The sequence below is a fragment of the Lasiodiplodia theobromae genome (genome assembly GCF_012971845.1).
Source record: "Lasiodiplodia theobromae strain AM2As chromosome Unknown scaffold_6, whole genome shotgun sequence".
NCBI lineage: Eukaryota > Fungi > Ascomycota > Dothideomycetes > Botryosphaeriales > Botryosphaeriaceae > Lasiodiplodia > Lasiodiplodia theobromae.
Window position 1 is genome coordinate 714,789 of NW_023336552.1, and position 27,236 is coordinate 742,024.

General features: G+C 56.2%; 6 protein-coding genes across 6 annotated transcripts; 4 read left to right on the top strand and 2 right to left on the bottom strand.

Annotated features, from left to right (window-relative positions):
- Nucleotides 1-1,443: 1,443 nt before the first annotated feature.
- Nucleotides 1,444-2,283, bottom strand: LTHEOB_2482 (D-tyrosyl-tRNA deacylase; the record flags this gene model as incomplete). The annotated part of the gene is made up of 5 exons (XM_035511299.1): nt 1,444-1,593; nt 1,699-1,892; nt 1,952-1,994; nt 2,048-2,226; nt 2,277-2,283. 5 exons carry the CDS (start codon nt 2,281-2,283, stop codon nt 1,444-1,446), a joined length of 573 nt encoding a protein of 190 aa, XP_035364191.1.
- Nucleotides 2,284-2,719: 436 nt separating this feature from the next.
- On the top strand, nt 2,720-4,747 carry LTHEOB_2483 (CCR4-NOT transcription complex; the record flags this gene model as incomplete). Its single annotated transcript, XM_035511300.1, has 3 exons — nt 2,720-2,974; nt 3,051-4,639; nt 4,687-4,747. The coding sequence occupies 3 exons, from the start codon at nt 2,720-2,722 to the stop codon at nt 4,745-4,747; spliced, it is 1,905 nt and encodes a 634-aa protein (XP_035364192.1).
- Nucleotides 4,748-9,320: 4,573 nt separating this feature from the next.
- LTHEOB_2484 (Alpha-amylase) lies at nt 9,321-11,172 on the top strand (the record flags this gene model as incomplete). Its single annotated transcript, XM_035511301.1, has 7 exons — nt 9,321-9,433; nt 9,499-9,567; nt 9,618-9,672; nt 9,720-9,878; nt 9,977-10,235; nt 10,288-10,450; nt 10,500-11,172. 7 exons carry the CDS (start codon nt 9,321-9,323, stop codon nt 11,170-11,172), a joined length of 1,491 nt encoding a protein of 496 aa, XP_035364193.1.
- Nucleotides 11,173-12,860: 1,688 nt separating this feature from the next.
- LTHEOB_2485 (Protein scaf8-like) lies at nt 12,861-21,502 on the bottom strand (the record flags this gene model as incomplete). Its single annotated transcript, XM_035511302.1, has 10 exons — nt 12,861-13,351; nt 13,469-18,024; nt 18,125-18,166; nt 18,342-18,428; nt 18,609-18,964; nt 19,028-19,321; nt 19,637-19,770; nt 20,006-20,074; nt 20,184-21,248; nt 21,301-21,502. 10 exons carry the CDS (start codon nt 21,500-21,502, stop codon nt 12,861-12,863), a joined length of 7,296 nt encoding a protein of 2,431 aa, XP_035364194.1.
- Nucleotides 21,503-23,677: 2,175 nt separating this feature from the next.
- LTHEOB_2486 (alcohol dehydrogenase) lies at nt 23,678-24,782 on the top strand (the record flags this gene model as incomplete). Its single annotated transcript, XM_035511303.1, has 2 exons — nt 23,678-24,208; nt 24,258-24,782. 2 exons carry the CDS (start codon nt 23,678-23,680, stop codon nt 24,780-24,782), a joined length of 1,056 nt encoding a protein of 351 aa, XP_035364195.1.
- A 1,149-nt stretch (nt 24,783-25,931) lies between these two features.
- Nucleotides 25,932-26,144, top strand: LTHEOB_2487 (uncharacterized protein; the record flags this gene model as incomplete). Its single annotated transcript, XM_035511304.1, has 1 exon — nt 25,932-26,144. One exon carries the CDS (start codon nt 25,932-25,934, stop codon nt 26,142-26,144), a length of 213 nt encoding a protein of 70 aa, XP_035364196.1.
- Between the last annotated feature and the right edge of the window lie 1,092 nt (nt 26,145-27,236).

Consider the following 27,236-nt stretch of genomic DNA (forward strand, 5'->3'; position numbering starts at 1 on the left):
TTCTCGTCGGATCAGCCACGGGGAGTCAGCCGGACAGAACCCGGGACACTGGAATGCTGGAAGTCTCGAACAGACCGGGCCACAGCAGTAAGCCGCTCAAACTTGCCAAACCAGTGCGCAGTGGAATCGTTGACTTTAAGGCCGTTTGCAAGACCATGGTCATATACTGCGCGGGGAAAGGCCGGTGTACAGTGCGTTTTCCAGGTACTCTCTGGCCTTGGTAGGGGGGACGAAATTTGCTTATGCTGTGGTAATCGGATGCATGGAATAACAGGGTGTGGTCTCTTTTAATTCAACGTACGCATGTATTGTTAACACGTGGCCTGCTTTGCAGTTGCTCGATGCAAATCTGAAGAGCCTTTACCGCCGTGCACCATTGTTGAGTTGGTTCGTACAACCCTATTGGCGCTACAGACAGCACAAGCCGGGGGGGACAAACGCCGCAGAAGTTGCGATATCAATCGCGCCAGAGCATTGTGCTATGCTCTGGATAGTTCACCGCTTTCTCAATGATCCTAAAGCATGTCAACGGACAGAGGTTCAACCTAGGCTGAAACCCTGCGCTAGCCTATTCAAGAACCCGGTGTAACAGCGCGAATGGTCTTCGTTTCCTGCCTAGGCATCTTCGGCCGGTTCGTCCATCCCGACATCCTCTAGCCTCTTGTCTTGGCAGCGCCGTGTGGTCAGCTCCAAGAAGATGATGTTGCGTCTACGACCAACCACAAACATTGTGATAGACTAATGCAATTACGACGGCGATGGGTACATCACATAAATCGTCTCAAGCTGTGATGTGAAGTGCGACACAACTGGTACATATTCCAGGGAAAGTACCGTATCATAAGGTTGACAAGTGAAGGATCTTGTACGTACATGCTGAAGTTTTCGGCTGATATGTACGTGCTGTATTGCTGTTCAAGGCCTCTGGCTGCATACGACGCCACGCCTTCTGGTAAGTGTTGCATGAGCCACAAGACGTGATACAGTGGCTACTGTCCTTCATTGATGGAGGACTCGGCGGCTGCCTGCATGGTTGTCTTTGGGCACCACTTTAGAGATCAGGTGAGGGAGATAGCTGCGCCACGTGGTCCAAGATGTGCCTGAGAATCGGTCTCGGAGCCTGGCCGTGGACTATTTCTTTGATGCTTGCAGCCGCAGACGCACCATTTTCAGCAGAAGGAGGCTAACGATGCAGGGATGCAGTAGCCATGCATTCCGTTGATCTGCCGCTGATCTTCTGCGAACGGCCTTCTCGTTTTCCTTCAGGATTTTGCACAAGCCGGCATCGTGGCGAAGAGTAGATGGTTTGCAGTTTCTACGAGTTTATGAGAATTGTGTTGCATACCGAAAGGCCTTGTGCTGGGCTAACAGCTTGCAATAATAGTGTACGTAATTCGTGGTCACCTGAGGTGCAGGCGCGCGGGTTGGACAGCTGGGAGTGCACTACTGAAGCAGTTCAGCTGGGATATTGAACTCCTTTTGGATGCGGCCAATCTTCGTCATGAGATCCTCGAGCTTGACCTTATCGGCATCCATGCCAGAAACGCCAGGGATATCCATCTTCGGGGGGTCCATGTCAATCTCAATGGTCACCTAAACCAGAGGAATCAGCCACGGCTTGTCAGGCGCGCGGGACAGGAGCAATAAGAACGGCGGAAGATTTACCGCTTCATCTTCGCAACGGTAATCCAAACCTACCGGACCATCATTCACAAGCGCAACGTCCATCATGGCCTGGAAGATGCCGTCTTTGACTCTGTCTTCTTGGTAGAGCTCTTTGGTTTTCTTGAAGAAGGAAGAGTACAGATCGCGAGCCAGCTGCTCGGGGGCCGATCTGTGGAAACTTGGTTTCTTTCCCTTTTTGGTGGATGCGAGCAGGGTGAACTGTGAGACTGCACGAGTGGTACTTAGCGAGCCGCTCGCCAAAGGCTCAGGGGGCTAGCGGGCTCACCACACAGGACTTCGCCCCCGACGTCCTTCACGTTCCGTTTCCACTGCGCGGGTCATCAAAAAAGTGAAACTTGGCGCGGGCCGGGGCGAGGGATACCTTGCCGCCCTGGTCGTCGTCCCACAGCTGCATGGAGAGCACTTTGCCAGCCATCTTTTCGGCTTCAGTCGGCGTGTCTTCTTTGCCGACGCCCACGAAGACGAGGACGCCCTTGCCGATGCTGGAGATGAGGTTGCCGTCGACCGTCACCGACGCCGACTTGACGCGTTGCAGCACGGCTACGCCATTTCAGCACGGATTCTCGTGAGTTTGCCGCTCGGAAGGCTACCTTTCATTGTGTTGGTTTGTACGGCGTGTGACAGGTCGCAAGCCGAGGCTGCAAAGCAATGCAGCGGGCGAGCCGCCAGACAAGCGCGCAGTGGGACCAGTAGCAGGCGTCGCAAAGGGCGCAGGAGGGCGCGCAGCAGAGAGGGCGTGAGGCGTGGATGGTCTGGGCTGCGCGCCGGGGCCGGGGTTCTCAAGGGCGGCGGGCGGAAAGCGCCCGGTCACGTGGGGGCCGCTACAACGCCGACCCGACCAGCTACGCCCGGTCGTTTGCTCCCAGCTCCAGACACCATCTCGCAGCCTCGCGCCCTCCGCTTTCGCGCGCACGCTCCCCGACTTCTCCACATCCTTCCCCGTCCGCTCGAGGCTCCACCCCCCGGCACTCCCTCGCACCGCGCCGCCCGCACCGCACCGCACCCGCCCCGGCGAGGCTATCTACGAGACACCATGGCTGCGCGCAAACTCGCCCAAGAGATCGACCGATGCTTTAAGAAGGTCGCGGAAGGCGTCGCCGCATTTGAGGGCATCTACGAGAAGCTGCAACAATCCACCAACCCCGCACAGAAGGAGAAGCTTGAGGATGCACTCAAGAAGGAGATCAAGAAGCTGCAACGCTCGCGAGACCAGATCAAGGCCTGGGCAGCATCCAATGAAATCAAGGATAAGAAGCCGCTGCTCGACCAGCGCAAGCTGATCGAGACGGTATGTGTTCGGCACGCCGGTCGCCCGATCCCCGCCGCCGGCTGAGCAACACGCAGCGCTGCTAACGTGCACACAGCAAATGGAGAAGTTCAAGGCAGTGGAGAAGGAGATGAAGACGAAGGCATACTCCAAAGAAGGCCTCTCTGCCGCATCTAAGCTCGATCCGAAGGAGAAGGAGAAGGTCGAGGTCTGCGACTTCCTATCGAATATGGTCGAGGAGCTGGAGCGCCAAGTCGAGACGACCGAAGCGGAGGCCGCCACCCTACAAGCCGGTCTGAAGAAGGGCAAGAAGGACAACGCCAAGGCAGAAAGAATAGCCGAGCTCGAGCGCATGGCCGAACGACACCAATGGCATATAAGCAAGCTTGAATTGGTGCGGCGTTCGTTGGAGAACGACGGCGTCGAGGTTGAACAGGTCAAGGACCTGGAGGAGAGCATCCGTTATTACGTGGAAAACAACCAAGAGGTGGACTTTATGGAGGACGACTCGCTTTACGACGACCTGAACCTCGCAGAAGGCGAGGACCTGTACGGCATGACCCAGGACATGGACAAGGTTTCGTCGCAAGACACACAATCGATACAGGACGACATTCACGAAGAACCCGTACGGACTGCCGGCCCGTCTGCTGCTAAGGCAAAGGCGCCAGAGGCATCGACCGCCGCAGCCCGAAGACCGTCCACCCAACTCAAGTCCCCCTTGCCAACCCTATCGACGTTACATACTCCTGCACAGGCGGCGACAAATGGCACCAGCGGCAGTACCATGAAGCCGGCGCCATTGCCCACAAGAGCTCCAGGAGAGCCTTTGAAGTACGCATCAGCCGCTGCCGCCGCCGCCGCGAGCGATAGGAACAACGTCGGCATTGCACCTTTGCCGCCGCCACCTGGTGCCATCCATGTCAACCATGCTCTGCGCTCAAGCGCTGCATCATCCCCCGCCGTCTCGCACGCTCAACTTGCTACATCGCATGCAGCCAATCAAAGGCCGTCCGCCACATCAGCCGCAAGCCAGGATGGCGCAACTCCGATCACTGCCAAGTCTCCCGCGCTCAGCCATTCCAGCGCTGCACCGGCGAGCACAGAAGCAAGTAGCATACCACCGACTCCGGCGCAGGAGAAGCGTAGTGTGACACCAGCGAAGACATCCAAGCCGTCCGAAGCCGTCGAGCAGCCGTTGACGAACGGAGACAAGCCCGCACAACCGGCCGAGGAGGAGTCGGTGTATCACCTACCATCCAGTCTGCAGGATCTTCTCGAGTCGTTCGAGGCCACCAAGGAAGACGCATTAAGCTCGCATGCTGACGAGCGTCTCCTGGTGACATCTCACAGCTCGCATCCCGAGTCTGTTGATGCCGATAAGCCACGCCATTACCGCCCGCAGAATCCTTATCCTTACACGCCCGCCCACTACCCGCAGGAGCCGCTGTCCATTTTCGATGATCCTAGGTTGTATTCTCGTGTTGATACGGATTCCTTGTTCTATGCATTCTACTACCGCCAAGGCACTTACGAGCAATACCTGGCGGCCAAGGCTCTGAAGTCTCAAAGCTGGCGCTTCCACAAGCAATACCAGACCTGGTTCCAGCGCCACGAGGAGCCCAAGTCCATTACTGAAGACTACGAGCAAGGAACGTACCGGTTCTTCGACTACGAGAGCACTTGGTAAGCTTTCCGTCCGTCTTTGGCAATCGCATACTAATAGGTGGCAGGATGAACCGGAGGAAAGCGGACTTCAAGTTCGCGTACAAGTTCTTGGAGGATGACCTCTGAGGCACTTTATGATTGTATCGACTATCAATGGCTGTTTTCCGGGATAGTCCTACCAGAACCCCGTCGGGCGGCCTCTTTTTTCGAGCCCTTGTTCGCCTCCGACGGGATAGCGTGGGCGATTTTCTGCGTTTTTCTTTGGCACTGGCAATGAACGGCAGTTGATATGGCCGAGCCCGTGCAACACCACGGTCCGAGAAGTTATGCTTGCTGTAGTAGTCTCCGAAACTATTGAGGAAAATGAGATTGAGGGCTGCATGCCTCCATCCAATCTTTGGTTGCTGCGTCGTACCACTGCCGATGTGATTGGCCATTGGGCTGAGCGGCCCGTGCCCGCCAGCCTGACGACGCACCATGCGAACCGGTCCAGCGTTGGTGGCATTGCTGTTCAGACGGGAAGAGTCGTGGCCAATTCCTGCAGGTCATGTTCAGGATACACTCCTGACTTCACTGAACAGCGGGTACGCATTACTTCTGCTAAACCGAACATGTTGGCGCGGTCCCATAGTGCCGCGTCTACCCAGAGGTCCACACTTCAGTGGCAAAGACCCATCGGGCCCATTTCAATTGGGTAAGCCTCGCTGTCGCAATTGACACGTACCGTCCTCGCATGACAGGGTGCGTTAGCTACAAGGCTCCCAATCAAAGGAAGCAAAAGGTTTGTGTGACTAGGTTGATATTGCAATCTCCCGGCTAGCCACATCCCCAGTTGTCACCATCATATCTCTCTGATGCTATGAGTCAAAGGCAGCGCCATGTGAGCTGTTACATGGCAGAAAGTAGCGGCAGGGCGGCCAGTGAAGAAACATGGCCTTAGGATCGGCATCACTGCTCGACAACAGGGGCGCTGTCATGGCTAGCAGTACGGCAGCATGCACAGCCCTGTAGTGCGGGTACGTCGTGCGCTCCGACGTTACCAAGCGGTCTATCTTTGGCGGACCAAGCAAGGGACTCGACGGTTACACGGGTCGTATGCAGGTTTAGCGTCTCGTTGACGGCAAAGCTGGCTGATATGTTAGACGCTGGCAGCTAGCCAGGCAACGAGGCGACAAGGCTGGGTCCGCGATGGCATCATGGCTGCACGGCGGGGGCAGATCGACCGACCCACAAAAGCGGGGCCAGCACATTGTCTGGCTATAAAGGCTCACCGGTTGTACGCGACCTATTTGCCTGCTGGTTCGCCTTCGTTGGATTCTGCCTTGAGCTCAGCCTTCACGACACGAGCTCCACCACACGGCCCGAGCCGTCGGCAAATGTATTGGCAGGCCTCTAACGAGCGGACTCCAGTCAGCGTGCTGCTTACGCTTGCCTGCAGGACATGCCTGATACAGACGAGCGACAAGGTTCGCCGGCAATTCTAAGCAATGGCGGGGTCCTCAATCGATCAGACGGCAGAGTGAAACACGCGGAGTGCGAGGCAAGAGCCAAGCTTGAGGGTGCCTCGCGTAGACTTTTAGCTCGCTGCGACTGCCTGCTGAAGAAAGGTCGTTTCCACTCTCGGCAACGTGCATCCCCGTGCATCACTGCTGCCTAGCAACGATAACAAAGAGCCGCATTCGACTGACACTGCTCCGGCTCTCGGCTGCCAATCCTGCCGCCCGTTCCAGAGGCCCCGCTCACCATCCCTCCAGGAACGCTCCGCCCCATTGCAAGCCTCAGCTGCGTCGGGATCATGGGGCTGAGCCTCGCCCGCCCTGTTTCGATAGACGTCACACAGCCAGAAATCTCCCATTAACCAGAATCCAGTCATCAAATGCAGCTCCACCATTTCCCGCCCTACCGAATCCAAGCCTCACCAGCGAGTCCGTCAAAGAACGCTTACACCATGGCTGCGCCCTCTGCAGTGCAGACTTCCATCATCTCCAGCTACGTGTCGCCCTCCCATTTCACAGGCATCGTCAGCTGCAACGTCCCGCCGCCTCAGTCCGCGTCAATCATTTGACAGATTGTGTTCCCATCGCCCTTCGACATCGTGTACTCCACCGTTTGCCTCACCCTCAAGACTTCTAATCATCAGGCAACCAAGGAAGAAGTTCGCAAATTCGGATATCACGGCGCTGGGGGCATATATTGTGAGGAGGGCATGTCCTAATATATATGTGTTTGCCACCCAGCCCAGGCAAGGTCCAACAGCGAAGATCCCCGTTGGAGCTTATACTGTCAGGCCGCCCATTCCCGAAGACTTTACCTGCAGGAGTGCCCTTTCGAGCATCCGTACGTATCTATTCGCCGACAACCCTGCATATGAGGCTGATGAAGACCCAAGCGCCCGCCGATCTAGACCCCAAAATCGCTAGACTAGAATTTCGAGACCAAAAGCCTCACATTCTCGTTCCACTATGTCGCAATTTAATGCACCGCGAGAAGAGGTATAGCACGCCTCCCTCTTTGACATAAATTTATCTAACGTTTCTGCTTTAGAGCTATGAAGACGCCTCCTATCCGTCATCGACGGACGATAACAGCAGCAGTCTGGTGGACATGCACTATAGGCAAGTCAACCAATATAGCCCGGGTAGCTACTCTGCTTTTCCAAGCCTACAAGAGGGGCAACAGCACGCGTACTATGACGCATCTTATGCCGACCCGGCAACGGATTCGAGGCAGTGGTCGCGGGGCACAAACACTTACCAAGATGAAAACCATGCATGGAATATGCACCGCACCGCATACCCCATGGCCGGGATGGCAGAGGGGTTCTTCGAGGGCACCGATCAGGCTGTGCATGGAGACGTCTCTGGATACCAGTTCCAGGATGCCGAAGCTTCTGGCGGCCATTATGGATCCGAATTGGCCATGGGAACAGAAGTGTCTGGTTACCAACAGCCCGACATGACCGGTCGTTCAGGTCACCCAAGGTATAGATATACAAGTGGATCGACGTTGAAATATCCACAGCAAACACAGGGATCGTATGGGGAGTCTTCCCATCCAAGCCGCGCGCCATTGGTGAGGATTCATGCACCACTTGATAACCAACAGGAAGGCCTTTTGCGCTCGACAAGTGCAAGTGGATATTCGGAAGGCTCCGCATATACTTTCCAAAATACCGAATCGGCAATGCTGAGCCCGAATTACGGGCTGGACGCAGGAGACGAAGAGGAAGAAAGCTCCGACGGCTCACGGTCTGAGGGGCAAGAACCGGCCTCACCGTCGGGAACAGACACGCCCCATGACCCAGAGCGCAAGTGGAGGTGCAGACAGCCCGAGTGTGCGGAAAGAAGAGGATTCAAGCGGCACGCAGATCTCATGAGGCACATGAGCACTGTACACCACCGAGGAGATCAGGGAAAATTCGATTGCGTGAAACGAAGTTGTCCGAGGAAAGGAGAGAACGGGTTTACGAGGAAGGATCATCTGACGGAACACCTGAGGAATTTTCATCTGCAGGACATTCCGAAGAGGAGGGGCGGCAGAGGACAAAATCGAGGGTAGCTGTGATGATCAGGGGCGTGGGGAATGGTTCCGATGGGCTCGATGTCGGAGCGTTTCTTTCTCGGCATTGCTGGCGGTCGTTTCTTTCGGGTGACGTGCTTGCTGTTTCTTTTTTCCGTCTCTTCTGTTCGCGGTTACGTGTGCCCGTCCCGGTATTGTGGGAGGAGAGGAGGTGGGTAGACCAGGGTTGATAGCCGGGCCAGTCACATGCGATTGACATGTCTGCGGTTTTGATCTCTTCTCTTTTCTTGGGCGGCCGGAGCCTATGTTCTTGAGTCAGTCGATTCCAGAGGCGCCCGCATAAATTGAGGCCCATCAATAACACGGCATATATGTTGTGTAAATGCCGGGCGGCGGCTGATTTAAACAGGATTAGGCCGGGTGAAACGAGTATTGAGCCGCGATGCTCGTTAGGGTAGTGTGCCGGCGGGGTAGGCGTTCCTTGCAGGTGGAAATGCAATTAGAACTTCTAGAAGCCCCGCAGTCTCTCGATTGTTTTGGAGGAGTGCCTGAAGCCGCTTATAGGAGTGGCGCCAGGATTGGGCGAGCCTAAACTTGAAACGGCCGATCACAAGACGCTCACCCAATCGCCGTCACCAACACCCTGTCCACATCGCCTGCCCATTTAACGAAAATCCTGTCGGCACAACCCATCGCCAGCTGCCTTTTTGGGCTCGGCACCGAGATGGCCCAGGAGCAACTCCAACACAACCCGCCCGCCCGCCGGGTCCGCCGACGAAGCGCGCGCGGCCCCCATGTCAACCTCGTTCACCACCTGCTGGTTGGTCGGATGTCGGGCCTCGCAGTCAACTTCATTCCACACAATATTGCGGGCTGCCTGATGGGCGTCATGGCAGAGCGACTTCGCCTGCACCGCAACTGCTGTGACCGCCTCGTGATTTGCTGTGTAACGAAAACCTCATAATATAAAAGAGAAAAATATGCCAACAGTGAGACATACCAACACGCATCATCTGCGCACTGAGCCTGCTCAATCCTGCGCGTGGACCATCCCTCGCTTGTCATCCGGTGTTGGTGTCAGCACTATTCTCAGCTCTCTCCTATTTACGCTGCAGACCTCATTCTCTTAAGCCTTGAGCTCTGCCTGTTTGTTGCTCTATTCTCCAAGATATTCTCCAAGATGAAGGCATCCCTGTACGCCCTCGCCGCTGCTGCGGCCATGTGCCGTAGTGTCCGTGCGGCTACTCCCGCCCAATGGCGTTCCCACTCCATCTACCAGGTCCTCACTGATAGGTTCGTATTCGCCACGGCCCGGCCCATCTGTGTGTAACGCGAGGTCGACTTACTGGGTTTGGCAGGTTTGCTCGTACCGATGGCAGCACCACTGCCACCTGCAACACCCAGGACAGGGTGTACTGCGGTGGAACGTAAGCGTCCTGCACTCTGCGTGTTGCCTTGCGTCTCACAAAAAGTACAGCTATCAGGGAATCATCAACAAGCTGGACTATATCCAGGGCATGGGCTTCACGGCCGTAAGCCTACTCAGTCGCCTTGTGTAATCACTACCTAACCCTTGTAGATTTGGATTTCGCCCGTCGTCGAGAACTTGCCCGAAGACACCGGCTATGGTGAAGCCTACCATGGCTACTGGCAGCAGGACCTGTACAGTTTGAACTCCAATTTCGGGACTGCCGATGATCTCAAGAACCTCGCAGCCGAGTTGCATGATCGTGGAATGGTATGTCTGATTCTGCTGCAGTCTCCTTTCTTTTACCTTCTTTTTTCTTTTTTTGAACCCGGAATTCCCTAGCGCATTATGTTGACACAAACCCCTAGTACCTGATGGTCGACGTGGTCGTCAACCACAATGGCTGGGCGGGCTCAGCAAGCTCTGTGGACTACAGCCGGTTCAATCCGTTCAACTCTCAGGACTACTACCATTCCTACTGCACTGTGAACTACAATTCCCAAGACAGCGTTGAAGACTGCTGGCTTGGGGACAACACTGTTCAACTCGTGGACCTCAATACAGAGGACTCTCGGGTGGTGCAAGGGTATGAGACATGGATCTCTCAGCTTGTTTCAAACTACTCCAGTGAGTTATCTAAAAGTTTAATGGCGGATGCCCTACTCACATGTGTAATCAGTTGATGGCCTGCGCATCGACACTGCCAAGCATGTCGACAAAGCTTTCTACCCTGGCTTCCAGAATGCTGCCGGTGTCTTCTCCACTGGAGAAGTCTTTGATGGAAACCCATCGTACACCTGCGACTACCAAAACTACATGGACAGTGTTCTCAACTATCCCATGTATGTTACATCCTGATCTTCCAGGTTTCGGTACTAACTTCCAGTCCAGTTACTACCCCCTGACTCGGGCCTTCACTTCGTCGAGCGGATCCATTTCCGACCTAGTGAACATGATCAACACCCTCAAGTCCGGCTGCAAGGATACCACCTTGCTCGGCACCTTCACCGAGAACCACGACATCACGCGCTTCGCGGCCATCACGTCCGACTTCTCGCAGGCGAAGAACGTGCTCGCGTTCAACATCCTCGCCGACGGCATCCCCATCATCTACGCCGGGCAGGAGCAGCACTACGCCGGCGCCGAGGATCCAGACAACCGCGAGGCCACCTGGCTCTCGGGCTACAACACTGACGCCGAGCTGTACAAGTTCATCGCATCCGTCAACCAGATCCGCAACCAGGCCATCGCCGACGACGCCAACTACCTGACCTACCAGAACTGGGTCATCTACAGCGACGGCACCACCATCGCCATGCGCAAGGGCTTCGACGGCAACCAGATCATCACCGTGCTCAGCAACAAGGGCGCCAATGGCGACGGCTACACGCTCAACCTCGGCAACACGGGCTGGTCGAGCGGGACCCAGGTCGTTGAGATTTTGACCTGCGCGACCGTCACCGTCACTAGCAGCAATACCGTTACAGTTCCCATGGCTAACGGCTTGCCGAGGATTTACTATCCGCGGGCCAACCTTGTTGGGACCGGCATTTGCGGCCTGTGAGTATATGCTTCGGTGGAAGTGTCGGGCATGGACGAGTGAAAACGTGATGTATATATTTTTCTTTTCTTTTCATTTTCTTTTCCAATTTTTATCTGTGATTTCTATAAGTATATATTGTGTCCGAAACCGGATGTCTATTCATTCAAAATGAAGTGCACTTCTCTCACAAATTTTAAGAAGGGCGCCTCCTTCAACATCTTAAGTGATCCTTGGTAATATTTTCCGCGGGCATAAACGTTCTTAGACTTGTATCCGGGCTGTTATTCTTTACTGTGAAGACTTAGCTCGAATCTAGTGAAAAGGCTGGGCTAGGAAATGAAGGCTTGTGCAGCATTCAGCCTCGCGAGAAACGATATTTGCGCTCCTACCGTTTCCCCCCTTCCCCCTTTACCCCTCTTTTTTCAAATGCAACATGCTTTTTTTTTTTTGGTTACATACACAGCCTTGCTCCAGGCTGCTACATTGATTTAGCTCATCATACATCCTCGCTGCAGCTGTAATGCGAGATTAGGCTTGTGTCATTTCACAATACTATATTTATCGCGCAGGCGCAGCTCTTATGCAACACTTCCTATCAATCACCCCACCCTTTGTAATACATCCGATTCGTTCGTTTCTCTCTCCGCTATTCGGCGCTGTTGAGGAGTCACATCCCAGTCCGCTTACTGTCTCACTTGCAGCACTAACGGCATGTATAGATGACTTACACGAAAAAGCCATGTCTCACCCTCCGTAGCCAATCGAAAGGCTCAATCTCTCTATATCAGCAATAAGAACTCTAGTGCGACGCTAATGGATGACCGCGTGATGGCTGACTCCATAAGCAGCATGTATTGGCGAATATCACGAGTTACCGATGTAGGTGATTGGCGCACTGCCGAGGGTGATGTGCGGGGAAGCAACGACCCACGGCCTGCCCGTTGCAACCCTCAACACACCGCAGGCTAGCGCGAAGAATAGCAGGGTTCTAGAACATGGCGTAACTACACCCCTTAGAAAAAGAACATTTGTGGGTAGCTGAGGCTATCGTCCGGACGTGTATGTAGAATTTTTAATTCCACATTCTCGTCCGGACGATAGCCTCATCTACCCATGACATGAGCAAAAGGCACAGGTCAGCATAAACGTCGCGCACTGTCAAAACCCTACGTCATCGACAGAAACGAACGACCAAGAGAACCACGGTACAGTTCCGGCCCACTCCCGTCGGCTATTCCCATGGCCTCTCATTCATCAGTTTGGCATCAACTGAACCATGGTTCACACTCGTTAGGACCGGCTCAGGGTCTTGCACATCGCACACTCCACCCATCCCATCTGGATCATAAGATAGGAATAATATATTCTTCATCAATTCATAATAATACTAGAGTGGAAGAAGATGATACCGCTACAAATCTGTACTGTCAATATGCACGACCGAAAACAAATATCCCACATGTGCCACAAGACGTAGCCACCCTTTCCAAATCTTCGCAGTTTCCATCTAGAAAATAAGAGAACAAGTAGAAGATGACCGAAATACTGTAGCCGACCAAAAAGAACAAGTGTTGTTGCGCTTGAAGGAAATTGCCTACCTCACAAAGAAGCCAAACTCACCAGAGTAACAGCCCAATAACGAAAGAACGACGGTACCGACAACTACCGATATTGCGGACAGAGAATTTCACAGAAGAAGCAATCTCTCATCAAGTCTTCACCAGCTTTCGCAGGGACCCAAGCAGCCCACCTTTCCCTGGATCGTCCTTCGGCCGCTCCTTATCCTTGGACGACTTACCGCTGCCACTTCCGTGTTGTCGATGGCGCTCGCTCCGCTCCCGCTGCTCACCTCTCTCTCTATCGTCCCTCCTGCGCTCTCTCGTTCCAGCAGCAGCAGCTGCTGCAGGATCGACAGCCGCGCTATCCTTCCTTCTTCTCTGCTCACCGCGCTTCTCATCACTGTCCTTCGCCTTCCGCTCTCGTTCACGTTCACGCTCCCGGTTGCGGTCCCGGTCCCGATCCCGATCCCGCTCTCGCTCTCTGTCTCTATCCCTGTCCCTGTCTTTCTCCTCTCGGGTCCTGCCGCTCCGATGCTCCCGCTCCCCTTGACGTCGCCGACTCCTATCGCTGTCTGCCCTCTCATCTACCGGCGACGACGTCGTGAGTGGCGGTCGAGGTAGAGCCTCGTAGCTGCTCGGGACTGAATTCTGCATCTTGACATCTCTCCTGCTACTGCGATGATGGTGGTGGCGATGAGGCTCAAGTACGTGCGAATCCCTCCGTGAGGAATGTTTCTTCCTGCGCTCACTCGACATACCACTGTTGCTGTTGGTGCCTTCCCCATCACCTCTGACAGCGCCAGCGGCATTGCCACTCTCCGCCTTGCCCTCGTCCATGCTGCCACCGGTGCCGCCATCCTCGGTAGCCCGGAGATATTCGAACATGCTATCATCAATCATGCGTTCCGGCAGCTCGTTGACGGGAGACGGCATGGCCTCGGGGATGAACTGCGGCGGAGTGGCTGTTCCGGTCTCGTTCGAATTGGAGATTTCGTCGGCGTCTGCAATGTCCCCAAGTCGTATACGCTCCTCGGAGGGTATAGGTGGAGGCATCGGAGGATAATCTCGGCGTTCCTTGCGACGGCGGCGCTGCTCTTCTTCGCTTGGGGTGCGATCGTGATTGCGGCGCGACGAACGGTGAGCAGACTCGCGCTCGCGTTCCTTACCTTTGTCGCGTGGCTGAGTGACACGGTCTCTATCCTTGGGGATGATGGGAGTCGTATTGGAACGGCTAAAGAAGCCCATGAACCCCGTACTCAGGCGTTTAGGACTGGTAGCGCGAGCGTTGGTTTCCGTGTTGCGGCGTCGCGGAGCAGCTGGCGGAAGTTCGCCTCGAAGTTCCTTAGCCTCCATGGTTGGCGACGGCAAAACATCAGGGGTAGGTAAGTCGTCCCTTTCTACGGCAGTTGAGTGCCTCTCCCTATGCCGACGCTCTTTGCGGCGTTGGCGGCGGGCTTCATCCTCCATGTCTTCCTGTTTCCGGACCTTTTCTTCTGCCAAACGGGCGATCTCGGCCTCTTTCTCTGCGCGCCGCTTCCGCCTTCGCTCCTCGTCCTTCTGCTTCTGACGTTCGTCTTCGGCCTGTTTGGCTGCCTTCCGTTCTTCGTGCCGCTTTTGTCGATCTTCTTCCTCTTTGACCTCCCGTTCCCTTTCTTGTTCCCTTTCTTTCTCCCGCTCCCGTCTACGCCGCTCCTTCCGGCGCCGCTCCCTTCTTGCATCAGAATCTTCGGCGGTATCGGTGGCCATGGCGGATAATCTGCGATCCCTCTCCCTGTCCCGGTCAGACACGGTGCCTGATGACCGCTTCAGTTTGTGCTCCCTGCTTCTGTGCTCGCGGACTTCACCGTAAACGTGAGAGCTGCGCTTTTCTTTGCTTCGGCTGGAGGAGTCCTTCCCACTTGATCCTTTGCTCTCACTGACGTCGCTCATTCCTCTTGAGCGTACGTATCCGGTGGGAGACGAAACAGAGCCACGACGCCTATGATCCGACGTCTCAAGCGGTGGAACAACATCTGCTTCAGCTGATACTTGCGGCTCGCCATTTGGTGCAGATGATTCGACTATTGTCCCTGGAGGTTCCATGGGTGGGACTTCTTCTAGCGGCGCTTGTTCCTCGGACGCGGGCTTGGATTCCTCTTCTACGGGAGATGGCTCTTTAGCGACTGCAGGGGCCTCCTGTGGTGCCGGAGGCTCTTCACTGGTTGCGGGAGGTTCCTCGACAGCAGCCGGAGCTTCCTCGACAGCCGGTGGAGCTTCTTCGACAACTGGCGGAGCCTCCTCAACGGCGGGCGGAGCTTCTTCAGCAACAGCCGGTGATTCCTCAACAGCGGGCGGAGCCTCTTCAGCGACAGGTGGAGCTTCTTCGACAACAGCCTTTGCCTCTTCAGCAATAGGTGGCGCCTCTCCAGTAGCAGGCGGTGTTTCTTCAACAGCGGGTGGGGTTTCTTCAACAACAGGCGGGGCCTCTTCGATAGCAGGCGGGGCTTCTTCAGCGGCAGGTGGGGCTTCTTCAGCAGCGGCCGGGACCTCTTCAGCGGCAGCCGGGCTTTCTTCGACGCCTTGACTCTCCTGAGCAGGGGGGTCAATCGGAGGAGGTGGTGGTGGAGGAGGCTGCTCTGCGTCCGCCGGCGCAGAATCGCCAGCCGGAGGCGCGACATCAGCCGGCGGAGCCTCGACAGCCTCGCCAGCATTGGCCGACTCTTCGACCTTCTCTTCCCCACCTTCCGCTGCCTTTGCAGCCGCCGCCGCCTCGCCTTCGGCCTCGTTGCTGCCTTCTTGCTCCGGCTGTGAAACATCAGTGGGTTGGGTGTCTTCGGTTGGCGGGGCGGCGCCGCTCGAATCGGTGCTGTCTTGCGTCGATTCAGCAGCCGAATCAGCCGGAGGCTCAGGAGGTGCCTCAGCAGGGACCTCTGGGGAAGCTTCTGGGGGAGCCTCAGGGGCAACCTCAGGGGCAGCCTGTGGTTCAGGTGCTGGATCGGAGGTCTGACTATCTTCGGGTGGACTCTCACTTGTTTGGGGCTCCTCATTGACATCACCGCTACTGTTATTACCTTCAGCGGGAGCAGCATTCTCAGTTTCACCCTCTGGAACAGGAGCGCTGCTGGGTTCCTCGGTCGTCGCGCCAGGCTTGGGATCTTGGGTGTCTTCGGCTTGCGCGGGCGCTTCGCTGGTCTGCGCGTCCTTTTGGGCATCTTCGGAGCCGTCGGAGTTGGGCACTGTCTCGACTTTTTCTGAAGGACCTTCGCCGCCCTCAGCTTCGGGAGTTTTTGTGGGCTGGTCGCTACCTTCCGTTGGTTGCTGGGCGTCTGGGGACTCGGAAGTGTTCTCAACCGGCGGAGTTTGCTCGTCGCTTTCCGGTTGTTTATCTCCACCATCGCCCTCCGCGGCCTTCGGCGCTGGCTCGTTACTTTCCGCAGGCTTCTCTGTCTCCTCAGAGGATCCGCTGGACTCGGTAGGAGCGGGCGGGTCGCCTTTGTCCCCGGAATCCTCGCCCTCAGGAGGCGGTGGATCCGCTGATGGCACATCAGCGTTAGGCTTATCACCACCGCTTTCAGGTGAGTCGGCTGGTGGTGAGGATTCCTGTTCAGCAGGCGGATCTTGCGTCCCACCATCAGACGTGGGCTCACCATTGCCCTCATTCGGCACAGCAGAGTCCCCGGAATCAGTAGGGTTTTGATCTCCAGAGCCAGGAGCCTCGGCTGTGGCGTTGTCTTGAGGTTCTGGGTTAGAATCCTGACTGTCTTGGGATTCGTCAACGGGCGGAGGATCCTGGGCGGCATTGGAATCATCAGCACTTCCACCTTCCGCGGTCTCAGGTTCTGCAACTTCGGTCTTGGCGTCCTTCTTATCTTCAGCAGGCGCCTCAGCCTGGTTCTCGGCTCCGCTGTCTGGTTGCCCATCTTTGCAAGCACTCGAATCGTCCCCTTCGGCCTTGCTATCAGACTTTTCGGGCGTCTCAGTTGACTCTCCGCCAGAATTATCATTTGTGTCCGGCTTGCTCTCTTCATCGCCTTGAGCCGGGGGTTCAACAGGAGGGGTCTCTCCAGACTGGGTCTCACTCGTATCACCTTGCTCAGTTGTAGCGGAATCATCAGCAGGCGGCGTCGCATCCTCACCGTTTGTGCCACCTTCTTGTACTGCGTTGGCGCCGTCTGCGCCTGGCGCTTGCTCCGAAGACTCGGACTGCAATGGCTCCTCCTGCTGCTTCGAGGCCTCTTGTTTCTCCCGCTCCTGCTCTGCCGCTTCCGCTTCTGCTTTAGCTTTCGCGGCTGCTTCGGCTTCCTCGGCTTCCTTGCGCTTCTTTTCTTCCTCTACTTCTTGCATGACCTCCCTCGCGATGCGTTGATCGGATTCGGTGTATACCGGCGGCGGCTCGGCTATCTCAGGCTCCTCTGGGGGTGGAGGAGGTGGCGGGTCAGTCTCACCGCTGGGCTTCTCGCCCTCAGGCTCCACTGCGTTCTCACCACCCTCAGGCGGGCTGGATTCCTGTTGCGCATCGCCATCGCCTGAAGAACTTTCGGCAGGTTGCTCGGGTTCAGCGTTCTTCGGGCTCTGATCTTCTGTCCCTTCAGCTGGGGAAGCTTCGTCTTTCGATTCTTTATCGGTTGAGTCCTCTGCTTCGGGCTTTTTCTGCTCAGAATCCTCCTGCGCAGCAGTTTCTTCCTCAGGACTTTCCTGTGCTTCGCCGTCCTTCGGGGGATCCTTCACCTCCTCGCCATCCCCGGCCTCCTGCGTCGGTGGCCCTGGGTCGACGTCATTTTCCGCAGGCGCCGTAGTCTGCTGAGTCTCATCATTTGAGCCGCTGCCAGATTCAGGCTCGCCTTGCGCGTCAGGGGTCTCAACGGTCTCGTTCGGGGCGGGGTCGCTCGGCGGAGCGCTCTCGCCGTCACCACTTGACTGTTCTCCAGACGCCGCAGCGTCAGCTGGCGGGTCTTCAGATGTCTTGGCCGCCTCACTACCCCCTTCGGAGCCCTCAGCCTGCGTCGCGGCAGGCGGGGCCGGAGCGTCGTTGGCGTCATTTTGCTGTTCATCACCCGAACCCTCCGCAGCGCTGCTGGGCTGCACATCATTGTTGCCCCCAGTCTCTGGTGGGCTTGAGTCGCCCTCTCCAGGTGCTTCGGGCTGGGGATCATTGCTTGGGGTGGGATCTGCTGATGCGTCTTCTTCCTTAGGGGCTTCAGCGGGCGTGGGTGTATCGGCAGCAGTGTCCTTGTCAGCCGCAGGGTCGCTTGACCCCTCGTCAGAAGGGCCCTGATTGTTTTCGCCCTCATTACCCGCGTTGTCACCGTCGGGCGCCGTGACTGGTGGTGGCTCACTGAATCATTATTGTTATCAGCAGAGCTAGTTCGGGTTCGAATAGTATTTGATACTGTATCGTGTGGTATTAAAATGCAGAGCAGGGATGTAATACGTACTCGGTGTTCTCTGGTGGATCCGGTACCTCAGGAGGTGCCGCGCTGTGCGGACGCAGTCAGCATTTCAAATTTATCTGCGAAAACGGAAAGGGGTGATCTGCTACGAGGCATTGTAAAGTTTATTCGCAACCTTATTACGGATGTGAAGAAATGTCTGGGGGTAAGTCAAAACGCACGAGGTGCTTTCGAAGGGTTGTCGAATACTGAGAATACGCACCCACTAGGCTCCTTCCGCTGATCCTCTTCACCTTTAGCTTTGTCGGTGCCATCGCCACTTCCTTCAGCATCAGGGGCAGGCGCGTCTCTATACAAGGTCTATTAGCAAGAACATTCACAAGAACTTCGGGTGTTGCTCGCGCAATAAAGAGCCAGATGTTTTTCTAGACACTCCATCGCATTTTTCTGCGCTCGAGCGATCGCGAATGCAAAGTGCATCGAGAACTTCTATACGCCAAATTTCGGAAATAATACTATTTGAACTTACCCGCTTGGCTGCGGTGGATCGGCAGTCGGCTCCTGCGTCTCTGCTGCATCCCCGGTCACTGGACTCGCTTCACCAGGAGCCTCTGCGACCTTCTCCGGGCCCGAGCTGCTCTCGTCAACCTCATTCTGTGGGCCACCATCTTGTGGCACTTCGGCGTCTCCAGAAGGCGCGGAAGCGTCATTTGCGTTGGATTGCTCTGGGTCAGGCTCTACCGGATCGAAATCGCCGTCATCGTCAGTTTTTGGTTCCTGCTTACCTCCATCTCCCTCCGCATCGGGAGCAGACGGTGGTGTACTATCACCCTCGGGTGGCGGACCCGGTTCACTCGTTTCCGCTGGCGGGCTTTGCTCTTCCGGCTTCACGAAGGATATACATGTCAGTTCAAACAATTGCCGTAGCAGACAGGAGGACCTGCTCACCGTCGACTCATCAGCTCCAGCATTCTCGGCAGGTGGATTCGAATTCGCCTCTGCAGATTCGTCGGTTTGAGCAGCATTACTATCATCAACAGGCGGGTCCGTAGGCGGGTCAGGGGCTGGCGGAGGGGTCTCTTCTGCCTCAGGTTGCGTCTCAGCTGGGCTGGAATCCCCTGCAGTTTGATCTTCAGCGTTATCGGTGGGCATGGCTCCCTCTTCAGATTGTGGCGGCAGAGGATCAGCCGCCGGTGGTTGCCCTTCGTTAGAATCTCCCGGCGTGTTCGGCTCTCCAGTCTCCTATTAGATTTAGCGAGTCAGCGTGTGTATGTTCCGTAAAAAACATGCACATTATTTACATTTGGTTCTGCAGGACCAGAATCGCCAGTTGGCGGGTCTTGATCTGGGTCTGCGGCTTTCTCGCTTTGGTCGGCGTTCTCAGCAGCGGCTGGCTCAGGGGGTAGTTCTGCCTCCCCGGGGGGAGGTTCTTTGAATCATCGTTAGTGCACAGATTTTTGACTGTTATATGGAGTAAGGGATCGGAGATGGCAACAGGAGGTTACCATGGCAGATGAAGAAAAATGAATGGGGTAATAGAATGACTCTAGTAGATACCTTGACTTTCCGAGGGGTCTGGAGCTGTTGAGGACTCGGGTTCGGCACCATTGTCTCCGGTTTCAGTTGAACTTTCAGCCGCAGCAGGTTGATCTGAACTATCTTCACTCTCAACAGCTGGCTTTTCCGGTTCACTTGATGGTTCAGGGGCAGCAGCGGGTGCGGGGTTGTCATCATTGCCTTCCGTCTGATCATCACTTGGAGGCGGCGGATCTGGTTCTGCCGGTGGAGGTGGTGGAGGATCGGTTGGCTCCTCGTTTGAAGCTGATTGTTCTGTGATGTGCAGATAATTAGCAGACAAAAGAGTTTTAGTCGCGGGCACACGGAAGATCTCTTGAGGTCATTCATTTGTGGATGGATTATACTCACCGGGGATTTCTGGCGGTTCTGCAACCTCCGGAGGCCCGGCCTCTGCTTCTTCGCTCGGGGCTGGATCCGCTGCGAATTATATTTGGTTAGGAACCAGTAGCACGATATAAGGTTTACTTGTTCAGTTGAAATGACACAAGTTTCACTCATGGTCTGACAAGATGCAACTCGTACATACCAGGTGGGTCTGAAAGATCAGCAGCAGGGGGTGAAGCGTCGTTACTTTGGCTGACTTCAGCCTCAACGGGGCCACTATCAGGGTCTGCTGGAGCGCTCGGAGCCTCAGGTTCGGGTGGCGCTGGGGTCTCAGCGCTGGTTGGCTCAGAGTCCGCAGGGGGGTCAGGACTGGCCCCCACATCGACAACGACAACGTCGGCATCGTCAACTGCACCGTCGCCTCCAACATCCACCACTATGACTGCATCTTCCTCTTTCGGCTCGTCATCAGCCTTCTTTTCCTCCTTTTTGCCTTTCTTGGATTTCTTCGCCGTCGTTTTCAAGCGAGCCTCCAGCTTTTTCTTCTCCTCCTCTTTCCTCTTCGCAGCAGCTTCAGCCCTCTTCTTCTTCTGCTCGGCCTCTTTCTTCTTTTTCTGCTCGGCCACCTCTTTTTGCTTGGCCCTTTTCTGGGCCAAAGCCTCGTCCCTTTCCTTCTGTTTCTGAGCCTGCTCCTCTTGCCTTTTCCTGGCCATCTCAATCCTCTCCTGTTTCGTAGGGCCTTCATGCAATCTCTTCTGCGGTTGCGGAGTCACCATCTTCAATTGCACCGGGGGCGGAAGCAACCGTTGCCTGTTGCTTCTCACCGGCATGGCACCGCCGCTCTTTGGATCTCGTAAGTCATCTGGAAAATGCACGCTCTTGACGCTGAGCGATGGGGACGTGGGAACTACCGTAACAGATGCATCATCACCCGGCGGAGGCATAGGCACGGGCGGCGGAGGAGGCGGGATGGGGCCATCACCAGGCATGGGGGCTGGTGGAGGCGGCGGAGGAGGGACGATAAACACGCCGCCATCGTCCCCAGGTGGAGGAAATGCCGGTGGTGGTGGTGGCGGCGGCGGAACGTCGACTATGGGCGGCTCACCGCTGGCGGGTGCAGGGGGCTCAGGCGCTGCGAGCGGTCTGCCCTCATAATCATATTCATATTGGTCATCCTGTTCAGTGGCAGAAGAGTAATCGTCAGCAGAGTAGCCGTCGAAGCTGGAGTCGGCGCCGTCGAGGGTGGCGCGAATGCTGCTACTTGCATCTGGGAGAGGTTAGTAGGAAGGCCATTGGAGAGGCGGATGGAAGACACGCACATTCATTATCATCGTCACCATAGTCCTCGTCTTCCTCATCATCAGCCCAGGCGTAATTGTCGACGGACTGGCCGGTTAGGGCATGGTGCTGCACGCCGTGGTCATAATGTTGCCACTGGGTGCTTTGGGCAGGATTGCGCCATGGAGAAAACGAGACTTGGCTCAAGGGGAAGCGGACCAGGCCGCGCGGAGCTTCGGCCATGGGGAACGGGGCCCGGTGCGGCGGCGGATGGCCCCAGTGGCTCTCTGGTGCGGATGGAGGAGGATAATGCGGATGGGGATAGGAGAGAGGGTCCTCCTCCCAATCGCCGTAATGGTCTGGTGGGACAGGGTCTTAGATGGTCACAAGTCATTTTCTCAGTGAAGAGGGCTTTACCCATGGCGGATATAAGGAATGCGTTCTCTTGGCGCTAGTTGGGCATTGAGGCGAAGGTGTGGAGCAGGGCGACGAGCGAAGCAATTTTAGTGGCTGCCGACAGAGAAGGCTCGATTGGCGCATCAGGCACCGCGAGGCGCGTAGCGGGGCTATCGTGGCTCGAGTCGTCGCGGCATCAAAGAACGAGGAATTGATCAGTGAGAGATGGAGAGAGAGAGATGAACGGGATCGCAGGAGTGTGGGGAAGCGGTGGTGCACGGCAGGATGCGCGCAGCCGCCGAGCGCTCGTGCCTGCTGTGGTTGAGCAATCGGCGGCTCGGAGTGGCGGGGGACCACTGGAGCCACGTCTGTCCGGGCTCTATCTGCTGCCATTGAGGGTGATGAGTGAGCGCATTTGCTGCAGTCGGCCTCGTACAAAGCTACGGGCATATGCACGACTGGCAGCCCGCCGGCCGTCATTGGGGCGCTGGCCGTGGGCGTTGGGGTGCTGCTGGCCGGGCCGCCGACCGCGCCGCCATCAACTGCTGCGCGACCAGCGCTGCATCACGACATCCGAATCGGCGCAGCGCAAGTCAGCGTGGGGGAGCCATGAGGTGACGGTCATGGTTGACGTGTCGCGCCTGAGCCAGTGTGAGGCCGCCGCGCCGACCCGCTTTTGGCGCTCGATTTTGCGACATCGCTCACATCCTCCGCACCGATCGCCCGGCCCATGTGGAACGATTCACATGTCGCTTGCTGTGCAATCGCAGCGCTCCACGATCTATCGCCGGCTTGCCCTCTTTGTCGCCTCCCGCCACCCTTACTCTCGATATATCCCGTATGAGCCGCCTGCGTCTGCCCGGACTCCATGGCCGCGTCGCACGGGGCCGAGAATACCATCTGCATAGATCTCCGCTGTGACGCCATCTTGTTGCATACGGCTTCTCGGCCTGAACAGGGGAGTATGTGTCACGAATAGCTTTTGTCCTATACCTCGCATGAAGCCCGCTGCTAATGGTGTTACGACCACGTGCGACATGCAGCTGATGGAGCTGAAACAACCCGCCGCAGCTTCATTGGTGCTTTCCAATGAGAGACTGCTGTCGCGGCGGCCATGTGCGAATCACGTGGACACGTGACTTCAACTAGAGACAACCCCCACACCCATAGCAAGCAGTGCAACTCGTACACACAACCGGTCAGGCTGCAAGGCCTTCCTTACAGACATTGTCGCATCAGACAAGTCCTGCTGCACGACCTCAAGAAACGGCAGCTGAGCTGATACTATCGCCGGCCACGACTTGATATCTCACACCACCTTTACGTCGTCGCCATTTCCTCCAAAGGCATTTCGTCGGCATCACAGCGAGAAGGCTACAAAAGCCGTCGATTAGTATAGGCGTAGATCTTCTGTGTCTGCTTTGTCAGTTCGATTCCAGTAGTAGCAGGTGTTCAGGCTACGGATCTCGGCCTCTTGATCTGGCCGGGATGAGGCTCGCGGAAGGAGAGCTTAGCCGAGCCGGCGGCTCCACAGTCAGCAGCTTATTCAGAAGTCTAATGGGAGGCTGCGACCACTATACGCACGAAGTGCTCGAGAGCCGCATCGTTCACTAATAGAGAACACGCGGGTTGACTCTATATCCGGGAAGTTACCTCGGCACACGAGTCGTGTCGTCCCCGCCAACTGTCGGTCCGGTGCCCACCACTCTCTTGACATCACCTCAAACGGCACCCTCTCGGCCTAACTAACCACCAGACCTCCTGTTCTTGCGGAAACACTTCCCCTCTGGTTCGATCCGCTCGAGATTGGTCAGCCGCAATGCCTACCTCTCACCTCTCGGCCCCGAGGGCTAAAGCCGGTCGACGAAGTACTGCTGGCTAGCTAGCTAGCGTTGGTAAGCAGCTGTCCAATGGCGGCCGAGGCAGGGACGACGCTCGAAGAGATGCTATAAGGCTCAATGGCCCCTCTTTTGCCGCCATCTCACGTCCAATTGACACTGCCGCGTCACACACACACACACCATGTCTCTTCCCACTCAGACTCGCCAATGGGTGCTCAACCGCCAGATTGTCGGTGAACCCGTCCTCAACGGCCCCGATGCCACCTTTTCTATGAAGACGGTCGATCTGCCTCCGGTTCAGGATGGACAGGTCCTCCTCCGCACCAAGTTCCTCTCCAACGACCCCGCCCAGCGCGGCTGGATTTCGCCCATCGAGTCGCCCGATCGCCTCTATGTTCCGCCCGTCCAACCCGGCGAGACGATGCGCGCCGGCGCCATCGCTGAAGTCATCGAGTCCAAGGCCGCGTCGCTGCCCAAGGGTACGCTAGTGCAAACATATCAGGCGGGTTGGGCGGAATACCTTGTCCAGGATGCTGCCGCTTTGCAGCCTCTCCAAAATATCCCTGGTGTCTCGCCGACACACTACTTGGGCGCGCTTGGCATGACTGGTCTGACGGCATACTACGGCACGAAGATCATCGCGGCTGCAAAGCCCGAGGATGTCCTTATCGTCAGCGGTGCCGCTGGTGCTACCGGGAGCATGGTTGTGCAGGTGAGCAGCCCCTGGGCCTGTGGAGACAGCATGGCGCTAATCATCGCAGATTGCCAAGAAGCTCGTTGGCTGCAAGACGGTCATTGGCATTGCGGGCAGTGATTCGAAGTGCGAGTGGGTAAAGAGCCTTGGCGCCGACGTCTGCCTCAACTACAAGTCTCCTACTTTCAAGCAGGATCTCATCGACGCAACCCCTAACTACGCGAACGTTTATTTCGATAACGTGGGCGGAGAGATCCTCGACCTCGTGCTATCTCGCATGGCGCAGGAGGGCCGGGTTGCCCTGTGCGGTGCCATTTCCACTTACAATGGCACTTCGGGTCTGCAGCTGAACAATTGGCTCGACGTCATCTCCATGAGGCTCCAGCTGAAGGGCTTCATCGTGCTCGACTGGGTCAAGCAGGGCAAGGCGAAGGAGAGCATCACCGAGCTCGTGATTGCGGCCAAGGAGGGCAAGATCAAGATCAGCGACGAGGGCGAGACGGTTGTGGCTACGCAGTTCGAAGACATCCCGACGACCTGGATGAAGCTGTTCGACGGCTCCAACACGGGTAAGCTGGTGTCCAAGCTGTGATGGAAAAAAAATATTGGATTATGGGCGATGGGGGTTGGTACGGCCGTTTGCAAAGGGGCGGGATGGTCAGTGAGCTGCCCAACGGGACAGTGCACACTCGGCATCGCGATACCCAAATTGCGGTGCGTAAACCTTCCTGCGTTTGAGATATTCTTAGGAGCAGAAGCCGGCCTGAGACACGGAGTCGCGCGGCCACTAATGGTACTGTTTCGCACTGTCTTGAATGCGCCTCGATTTTCTGTTGCCGAGTCCAGTCAGCCCAAGCGACTCACGGCCGCTTAATTATTCTGTGATGATCAAATCCCGCAGCGGAGCTCGTGCGTCTTCCCTTCCATTTCTTTTCCCGTTGGGATTCTGGAGGGCGCGGCGATGCGCGCGACCCCACGATGCGCTTCCTTTGCCAGCAACAGCACCAGGCAAGGGAAAAATTCTCCGCTTCTTCTGGAACTATTAGCAAACAGCACGCTGGCAGGGCCAGGGCGACTAGCCAATGCTGATCCGCCAGCGGATGATCGACCGTCAACGGTCCGACGCGGATGCCTTCCAACGCTCGTGCCCGCCGGCTAGGCCTCAACTCATCAAAAAAGCAAACGCATCTTAAGACATGGACCACCGCGGCGGCCCATAAAGCCCGCGCCCGCCGCCCCAGCCCGCTCCCGCGGGCTCCGTTGTGATGAAGCAGCAGCCAGCCTTCCCCGGATCTCTCCCACCTGACACGGCTCTCGCGGGTCGAGCCCAAACGCTTCCCTGACAACACCCATAAGCGCAGCGATTACTCCGCTCCGCCCACCAACGGGAACACCTCAAGCCTCCTTCTGGACCCTTGCTGCCTGGTACGCGCCCCTCTTTTCGCAGGCAAACGGGCCCCACTGACGATGGCTCTGACAGGACTCAACACCAGCACAGCCCGTTCAGCGGAGAGATCGACAGGCTGCCACTGTATCCGGACCATAAAGAGCCAGCGTCGACGGCAAGCTCTGGAGCTGTTCCACTGCCCCCAATCCCTCCACTCCGTCACGCTCCCGCCAAGTGCTTCCTCGGACGGCCTGAATAGCGTGCCCTTCGACGACCAGACCCCGCTCTGAGTCAACAGAAAACATCTCTCGCCAATTCTCAACAACCGCCCCGCACGGCAACAACACAACGACAATGTGCAAAGAATACGAGCAGATCCACGCTTGCCGCCACTACGGCGCAAAACGCCTCGAGATGTGCGCGCCCATCCGCGCCCGCCGCGGCTTCTGCACCGGCGTCGCCGAATTCTACGAGCGCGTCGGCGAAAAGTGTCCCAGCTGCCAGCGCGCCGAGGGCTGGCTGCACGAGGGCAAAGCCGCCACTGCCGTCGCCGCCCTAGCCAAGTAACCGAGAGACCATGGCTTTTCCGCCGCCATTGAGTCTATCATCCCTCCTCCGGATCCTCGTTTCTCGACTCGGACTGGCTCCGTGCGGTTCAGGCTCCTTCGCCCGGTTCTTGCTGCCCAATTTCGCTCTTATGCGCCTGAAAATGGTTCGATAAGAGGGGCACCTGTGGGTCCGGCTTTATCGCTTCTTTTCCTCCTTGCTTGTTTTCCTACTTGCTTTTTAATCTTGGCCTCTCATGACACTAGATTGTACGGAATCCCTTTCATTCTCGTTTCCGTTATTTCTTTAGGAAACTTTTTTGTATGATACCCTAGCGTGGAGTTTAGTGCTCCTTTTTTTCCCTTAGCGCTGTTTTTTTTTTTTTTTTTGGCTGTTAAAAGCGTGTCTCCACTTCTTCTCTTCGCCTTCTATATGACGGAACGACTGTTACTCGGATATTCCTCTTCACTCTATTTTCCTCCTTGTTCAATTTCTGCGTCTTCTTTGATTGCTTCATATTCTTTCGCCTTTTTCCGACTCTATTGGTCATCTACCTGCCAGTTTTCATTGTCTTTGGTTAGCAACAAAAAGTATGTCCTATTCTTGCCTCCGCCAACATTTGTTCCATTCATGCTTGCCGTAATCTCATGCCTCAGTGACCTACTCAAATTTGCCAAGCGTCGCCGAATAAAAGCAAGGCCCCAAGGCGTAGCTATTGCTCAGCTCTGTCCCAAAAAAAAAATAACATATGTGGGTAGCTGAAGCTATTGTCCGGACGTGCATGTAGAGTTTTTAATTCCACATTCTTGTCTGGATAATAGCATCAACTACCCATGACATGAGCAAAAAAACAAATCCATGCTAGCCATCAGCTTTGAGGGGGACTATATGTCAGGGAAACACTTATGTCATCAGTCATTATCCAATTCTGCCTATCTGCCTGGTACCTTTGGTCCCCTTGATTATGAACATAAGTTGGAAAAAGCAGTCGTAGGAGAAAAAAGAAAGAAAAAGAAAAGGGTATCAGAGAAGTTATGAAAACACCCCGTCATCTGCTGGAGCAACATCTGTTCGGAAGAACTAGGACCCAGTTTAGTCGGCGACCCTTTGTGT